At 34.7% G+C, this 8,972-nt stretch overlaps 1 protein-coding gene across 1 annotated transcript in view; it reads left to right on the top strand.

The window, feature by feature from the left end:
• The first annotated feature begins 493 nt into the window (after positions 1 to 493).
• The window catches only part of PDZRN4 (PDZ domain containing ring finger 4), a 175,669-nt gene continuing 167,190 nt past the window's right edge, over positions 494 to 8,972 (top strand). Inside the window, exon 1 of the mRNA XM_004603910.2 lies at positions 494 to 728. Coding sequence (XP_004603967.2) covers positions 660 to 728 — 69 coding nt within the window. The 5' untranslated portion in view covers positions 494 to 659. The remainder of the gene's footprint in view (positions 729 to 8,972) is intronic.

Raw genomic sequence — 8,972 nt, 5'->3', positions numbered from 1 at the left:
ATGTTTTATATATTTAAATAATTTCTTCTATTCATTTTCTCCTACACTTAATAATGCTAAACATATTTCTTCTAATTATTGACATCTGAACAACATTAGCAAGTTTCTATTTCTGAATTGCTCATTCCTTTATTAAAAGCTTACATCAATGGAGAAATTAAGTATATATTCTTTTTCTGAAATGCTCTCTGTACAATCCCTCTGCTCTTAATAAAAGGAGATGGTATTGACACAAATGAATTTTGTTTAACCACACTACATTTGCTTCTTAATTAGTGAATATTCATCTGTCATCAGCAGCAGCTATAATACCCCTCCCTGCTAACATGTCCTGTCATAAATAATCAATGAGACACTATTAATATTCATGAGCTGGAATCTGTGTAGTCATGTGCACTGATGCGGAGACGCGGAGTGTTGCCATGAACTGACTGGAAACTCTGCGTGTGTACCGTGAGTGCAGTGAGTGCAAGACACTTAGAGCATGCTGCTACGCACCCTCCTGGCTTGTGCTACACAGCGGTTTGCCTGTGTTTCTGGACCGAAGTGACTGATGAAATGCAGTAGACAAGTCTGGAGGGTGATCCTCTGGCAGTTCAACTTGCCTTCAGTTCTGTGGAAATTAGAAGATTTGCTCTCTCTTTCCTCCTCTTCTTAGAATGGGCTGCAATTTGTGCACTTTTCAGAAAAGAGAGGAGCACTACAAACTGCTGTACGAAGTTTCCCAGGTGAGTGCAGATCTATTCTCAGCACGAAAACAGCCAGGCTTTGTGTTTGCCTGGACGGTGGTAAATGAACTGTGGTTTTAGTTTTCCTTGCAGATATATCAGAATTGAGGTCAGACTTGATAGCTGGGGCCTTTTTATTTTGGCTTGGGTGGCAGCTCCAGTTTCCTTGCCACTCCCCCTTCAGATGACTTCCTGTGAGATCCTTTTTTTTTATTATTGTTTTTTTAAAATCTCCTGCCAATATGCCAGTCAAGGGAAGGGAATTACGTTGAAATCCATGTCTGTAATATTTTGATATTTGAGACACTGCTTTTCTTTTGGAATGATATTGACACCTCAAAATCAAATTTATCATTTTCTGCGTAAGTATTAAGGTTTAATGGAGCTACCTTCTCAGTTATTTTGAATAGAGAGTAAAAGTTTTTGCATTTTTTCTGACAAATCTGGTTAGCCAGAGGTATTATTTGATTAATTATGAGTGTGTACTGTGCTTTAAGAACTGGTATATTTGTATCAAGAAACAAATTGACACTGTGTTCCACATCTGTTCTTAAAGGGAGATGAAAGAATTTTCCTATTACTTGTTTTTGAATCTTTATTATAGTTTCTGTCTGTTTAACACTAAAAATTGAAGATCTCATTATAGTACTGTGTACAGCATAGGGAAAATTGTCTAAATTCAGATGTCTTCTTATTGTGTATCCTAGCAATTAGAATAAAAACAAAACTGCATCCCAGGCTTCCTATCCTGATGAAATCAATTCTATTATTTTACCATTTTATTTAGGCAATTTTTCTTGCAGTCATATACAGAAATTCAGATTTCTTGCTTTGCAAAAATAAAGTTTATTTCTTCCCTCTTTCTGCTTTGTCCTCTATGTCACACATTCTTATATATTTTTTTCTTCTTTAGACAATGTTGTTGATTAAACACCGTGTTTGGGATGTTAGTTGTCGTGTACAGCACTACCAGGTGCCCACAGTCCGCTGGTTCACTCAGATTTCCAGCCCTGACGTGATTCATTTCACAGTGGGCTAATTACAAAGTAGATTTTCTACACATGAAACAGCCTCAGTTGCAATGTTAATGCACATTTTCATGGTAATGTGGTCAGAGGCTCATTAGCCAGTTTCCAAAATGACCCTCTGCATTAATTAAATATAAAAATGACTCTTTTATAACCAGAGAGAGGGAAAAGAAGATTAACATTGTTAATTATACCAGGGATAATACCCTCTGCTTCATTTTTTTCCCCTAGTAACTAGCAAGTTTAGGTTGTAATGATATTCATTTCCTAGATAAGTTCTTATTTACTTTACCTCATGAAAATGGTCTCTAGGTGGAACACTTTCCTTAGTTTGGTTCGATCAAGTTTGAGTATTTTTCTTTGAGTCATGGAGAAGCAAAAGAGTGTATTAATCATTCTATTTTTTCCTCTGTATTAATAAATTGATATAAAAGTATAATACAAAGGGGTGAGTATGGCATCCTTCCTAGTTATGCCTAGGTTGATATTTCCACTCTCAAACATCAATCAGAGTCATCGCACTCAGGATACACTGTATTTGTTCAGGAGCAGGAGGCTTTGTCGTGGTTTCCTACTTCTCACACTGCTTGCCGTGACATTTGCCTTTACGTGCATCATACATCTTCAAAAAATAGGCAAACTGTACTGTTTGCTATTTTCAACTATGTTCTTCCATATATTTGTTTTGTTTTCTCTATTCCCAAGTGGCAGCACTTATGTTCTTTAATAAAGGGAGTGAAAAATTAAATACTTGCTTCCATTTAATTTATTTTATTAGATAAATTAAAGCCCCAGCTTAAAGGTCTTGCATGTGTTTTCTACGAAGAGCTCTCCTGCAGTTTGCATCCAGCTTTGCCTTCTATTTTATTGAGTTAATAGCATAGATAAGATATCAAAGGAAACCAATGATAGGCCAGTATAATGCATTGGACCCCTCATGTAGTGCTGCAAGTAGATTATATTTTTATATGGAGGAAAAGCATATCAGAGCATACATAAAAGTGAGAATGTTCTTAACAAGGTGTTCATGAGGGCACATAACTACCCTCAGAAGAAAAGATATTATTTACAAAAGAACCTTATAATCGGAAGCCAGTGTATTACTAGCTAGTATATTAAAATTAGTTGATACACATAAACATTAACAACTGATTATCTAAATCATATTTACTTATATACTAATTTAAATATAAGCTGTCTTTTTGTTTCCTTTGTCATTATTTCTTAAAAAGTATGAGAGTAGCACTATTATAAGGATGGAAGCCCAAACTATAATAATTAACCTTAAAAACATGCCTGTGTTGGAGGGGAGCATACACTGTTTGTAGTGTTGGAATGTTATGAGCATGTAAACTTATTATTGCCATATTTTAACCACTGTGTTTCAGGTTAAAATTTTTTTAAAAATAATTGCGCTCATCCTTTTAATAAAAAAGAAAATGTGCCTGTTAAGCTTAAGGATGGGTGGTAACCTGGGGACATTGGTGGAGGAATGCTGGAACTGTGGTGGGCCAGTGTTGGAAAACTGTATGCCTGAAACTGCATTGTTGATAGCTTTGTAAAACACAATGTCTAAATATATATTTTTAAATTACTATAGGTTCAAGCTTACCAGTAGATGTTATTAGTTAAGATTAGTAGTTGCATGACTAAGAGAAAAAATGTGAATATTTTTTCTAGAAACAGAATTATAATGATACTGATTTTTTTCACATATTCTTTATAGATTTATCAGTAGGACAGTATGACCCAATTAGAAATCAGTTTCTGTTTTATAACTGCAGGAAACCAAAAAAAAAAAATATGCTAGCTGAAGAGTCTAGTGAAGTAATCAGAATAATTTGCTGATGTGTAAAACAAGGTCATTTTACAATTATTTTTGTTAATTAAAAAACCTTATCCTCATAGAGAGGATCTAAGGTTTTCAATTGGCATGTTAGAAAATAATTTCAAGAAAAATTTTCAAGAAAATATTTTCAACTGGACTTGAGCTATTCAAGCTATAAGTGATGGGTAAAAACAGTTTTAAGGTAGTTTTCATACATCTCTATTTCTGTTAGCTTTAATATATACCTGGGACACATTGTTATCTGCACTGAATATTTACTATGCCTAAAGCAGTTTATTTAATAACCTCTGAAAATAATATTGTTATTTGAGCAATGCCCTTTTAGCAACAAGAACTGAATTGCCTGTTTCACATTAATCTGATTAAATAATCACCTACCAAGAGACTACAATTGAATGTTTGGCATTTATGACCTGATAATTGATTTATTTATGAGTGATCACAAGGCAATACCTATATTTATTAAGTAATTAGCTTATTTTGTACTAAATATAACATTTCAATTGTCATATATGAGGGGTTTATTGGCATTGAATGTATTAAAATCAGGGAAAATATTTAACATTTATACTGTTAATGTTATTTCTAAGATTAAATAAATTTGTATATTGTGATATACAAGATTTTACTTTTATTCATTTGTCAAATTATAAAAATTACACTCACTTCAATCTCAGAAAAAAACAACGTAGAATATCTCTTTAGATAATGTCATTGATGTAACTATCATCTGCCTCTAACTGGATACTGCATATGACTTAGAGTTGATTTATTTGTTTTAATGGTTTGCCACAGATCGAAGGTCACTCACAACCTGCATTCATTAATTAGTACTCAAACTGAAACAGAACCTGCATTGCAAGTTACAGCAATCTATTGTTCAAACAATATTGGCAACAACTAATAGAGAACTCTTATTATATTATAGGCATTGTTTTCCCCTAATCATCTTTAAATTCAGTCTTCAGCAAACCAATAATAAGTTACAGAATAACTTTCTGTAATTCTAAGGGAAACTCTTTTATAGTCTTCTTTATTTTGTAGTGTATTTCTCTTCTCTCCTAGTTTCCCTTCTGTAATTAGTCTTATGTTTCTCATAAATTTACTTTGTTTTAAATGATGCAAACTTTACTCAAAAGGCCCTAATTTCTTTCTCATCATCTTTATTTGAATATTATTTTTTATTGACTTTTTGATTTATTGACCTATTAGTTACTTATTTTAAATTTGATTTTAGTAGTTGGCCTTATACCTTTTTGTCTGTGTAAGTTTCACCACTGCCAACCACCAGAGTTCCAGTAACATCTTACCTCCGAAAAGACCGCTTTCCTTATTGACCTCACCCCTTGTCCTATCCTTCTGTAGCTTTCATAGCTTTCACTGCATCTTGATGTTAGTTTTGCTATTTCACACACACACACACACACACACAAGCACACACACATATATAATACAAAAATGACTGGCTGAATATGCTATTTCTGTATTTTTATCCCAACAGTTACTTTCTGATTATTTTATTTCTGTGAATTCCCTGAATCAATCCCTGCCTCCTCAAAGCAATTATAGTAAATCTCTGTGATATGGCAAGATAATTTCCGCTTGGAATTTATGTGTGGTACTTCACCCTGATTATTGTGATATTTATTTAAGGTAATCAGTGACTTTCAATCACTATGTAATAAATTGAAATTTATTCTGATATATTTACAGAAATCCTGATTGTTTGTAGGTGACTTTCTGCTCTTTAACACTAACATTCTTTACTTAAAACAATTTACAATATTCTATGCCAATCTTTTTTTCCCTTTCTTTGTAAGTTATCCCAAATTGGGGTTCTTATAACTTCTATAATTTAGTTTCTTTCTTTGAGGGGACTGGAGCGATAGCACAGTGGGTAAGGCATTTGCCCTGCATGTGGCCGACCTGGGTTCGATTCCTCCATCCCTCTGGAAAGCCAGGCAAGTTACAGAGAGTATCCTGTATGACAGAGCCTGACAGCTACCCATGGTGTATTTGATATGCCAAAAACAGTAACAAGTCTCACGATGGAGACGTTACTGGTACCCGCTCGAGAAAATCGATGAACAATGGGATGACAGTGCAATGCAGTTCTTTGAGAGGGAGCACACTCAATACTGCTCAGGACTTACTCCAGACTCTGTACCCAGAGATCATTCTTGGCAGATTCAAGAGACCATATGCATTACTGGGATTCAAACCTGGTCATCCACATGCAGGGCAAATACCCTACTTGCCTTACTATCCTTCTGGCCATGGTCTTTATAATTTTCTTTCTTTCTTTTTGCTTTTTGGGTTACACCCGGTGATGTGCAGGGGCTACTCCTGGTTCTGCACTCAGGAATTACCCCTGGTGGTGCTCAGGGGACCATATGGGATGCTGGGAATCGAACCCGGGCCGGCCGCGTGCAAGGCAAACGCCCTACCCGTTGTGTTATTGCTCCAACCCAGGTCTTTATAACTTTCAAATATTTTTTTAAAGGCGATCTCTCTCATATTTGACTCATAATATTTTGCTTATATTTGCACATAGTCTTCTTTCATGACCGAATTGTTAACTCCTTGAAGGCAGGTCTAGTTCTTGGTTTAGTTTAACTCACCCTGCCTCACCAACGGACACTCACTGTGATGCACCAGGATACTTTTAACACCCAAAGTCTAATCTTTGGGTGTGAGATGACCCATCCATAGCTTCTGGTATGGCCTTACTAGTCATATCTAATAGCTGATTAACCAGGGGAAGTAAACTACCCATTAAGTTGAGGATTCAATTTGATATTTCTCAGTCTCAGAAATTTGTATTATGGAAGAGGTGATAAGTAACACAATTACAATGTAAAGTAATGGAAAGATTCAGACAGTAAAAGGCAAACAGACACAGACAAAGGAGGCTTTATTTAAATTGAATCCTACTTTAGGAGTTTCATATTTGTGAGGGTGGCATCTACCAAGACATCTACCAAGGATGGCATCTACTAATCAGATACTTTAGAAGTAAAGCAAATGGCCCACAAGAAAGCAAAGAGAATAAATAGAAGATCTTCATCATGGTTCATTTTCTCATCTCTATAATAAATTTCAGTTATTTTGAAAAGATATGTTCTTTTAGTCAGAATAACATGGAAAGGCTAGAAAGATAGTACAGAAGTCAAGGAATATGTCATGCATGCAGCCTACTCTGCTTCGTCCTCTGATACCAGTTGGTCCCTTGAGCAACATTGGATGGGACTGTTGGGTGGCCCAGATAATACTTAGCACTAGAGACTCATTTAATCACAGACCTTGTTGACCAAGAATAGTCAGGAAGGGCCCAAGTCTCAGCATCACTTGAGAAGTCTTCCCCTCAACACACAAAAAGTTGAATACTAATAATAAGAATGACATGTGTACATATCACAATAATGTATTTTTTGTTAGTCACCAGATGCACAAAACTCTAGACTTTTTTCAGTTTAATAACCACTAAGTTCAATATATATTGTGTATATATATATTGTCCTATATATATATGAAGTCCTGTTCTTTAACAAGGTGAATTGAATGATGAATGTGAAAGATCTTGCTACACACAAACACACACATAAACACACACTGATTTTACTAGATAATAAACAAACAGTTTTATATATTATGGTAAGCGAAATGTTAGTTTAATAGAAATATTACAGATTTCTATACAAGTACAAAATCTTATAGAAGTTTGGGGAGTGTGAGGAGGAAAAGAGAAATAAAATCCAGAGAGATGGGGAGATCGCTCAGAGTCAACATTTTGTGTGTCAGCAGACCAGGTTTTATCCTGACACCCCATAGTCCCCAAAGCACCCTTTTAATTTATTGCATTTTTTTCATCCAGTTACTATAAATACCATATAAGATTGATATTATCCCATGTTTATTCTTCTTATTATTTTATTTAAAATGCTATCATCCTATTCCAGCCATGTTTCAATAAATTGCATGATTTCATCATTCCTTACATCTTTAGCTACATAATATTCTGTTGTGTGTGATTGAATACATATATATTTAGCCACATATAATGTATATAATATGTTCAAAATTTATGTATTATATAAATATAGAATATATTACACATCATATATCATGTCATGTAATATATTTGTGTCATAAATAAATTATCAAATATATATGTTTATATTTATAATCAAATCTTCATGAACTGTTCTTCATGATCTGTTGTTCAAATCTTCATGATCTGTTGTTAGACATCTTGGCTGATTCAAATCTTACCTATTATACTTATTGCTGCAATGAACAATGATGTGCATATATTCTTTTGAATGAATTTTTTTCTGTCCTGGGAGTAGATATCCCAAGAGTAGAATTGCTGGGTTATATGCAGCTAAATTTTAAGTGTACTGAGAATTGTAAGTGTACTTCCATACTGTTTTTCATATGGTTGAAGAAAAAAAACATTCAAACAAGCAGTAGATGAGAGTTCTTTTTTCTATCACATTCCCTACCAGCACAGATTGTTCCCAGTATTTTTGATATGTGCCATTCTCACTGATGTGAGATGGCATCTGGCATCTGATTGTTGTTTGTAATTTGGATTTCTGTAATAATAAGTTATGGTAAGCATTTTTTCTTATGCCTGTTGGGCATTCATTGGTCTTCCTCAGAGAGGTCCATTTCTCTCCTTATATTTTGATGGGATTTTTATCAATTTTTGTTGCTGAATCTTTGTGAGTACTTCATATATCTTAGTTATCAAACCTTTGTCTATTTTTTAAGGTAGTTCACAATATTTGATTACATTTAATACTCAAACAACAATCCCACCACCATTACACTTTCCAACCACCAAACTTGGTATGTTTCCATCCCAAACCCCAAGCCCTGTCCCAAGGCACAACCGAAATAATATATTTTGTATTGTCTGTTATGAAGAATAGTTGAAAATGCTTACAAAAATGTATTCTTATAAGAAACAGTGTGAAGATTGTTTTATTTTGACAGGGACCATTAAGACATTCTTTAGGATATCACTAACATGTTAAAGTTTGAGTGATGTGAGTGACAAGATATATATATATAATGTATATATGCATTATATATACGTATTTCCCTCTATGATTTTTTGCCTACTGTCTGAATCCCATCAAATGTGGTGTAGAGCTTATGGAGAATAGGTAGGAAGTGTCTTATGATGCATTCACGGTCTCAGTCCAAGAATAGGTTCACTCATGCCTGAGGCTGGGCCGGAGCATATGGGAAGTGGCCTTGAGTGTGGCAGCAGCTGGGTTCTGGAAGTTTTCAGCTGCCAGGACTGGGATTTTTGGGCAGGAAGGGGCTTTCACCTGCCCCTGCCCTAGGGTGCCCAAG

Source organism: Sorex araneus, chromosome 6 (genome assembly GCF_027595985.1).
Source record: "Sorex araneus isolate mSorAra2 chromosome 6, mSorAra2.pri, whole genome shotgun sequence".
Taxonomy (NCBI): Eukaryota; Metazoa; Chordata; class Mammalia; order Eulipotyphla; family Soricidae; genus Sorex; species Sorex araneus.
This window is presented reverse-complemented; position numbering and strand designations above follow the sequence as displayed.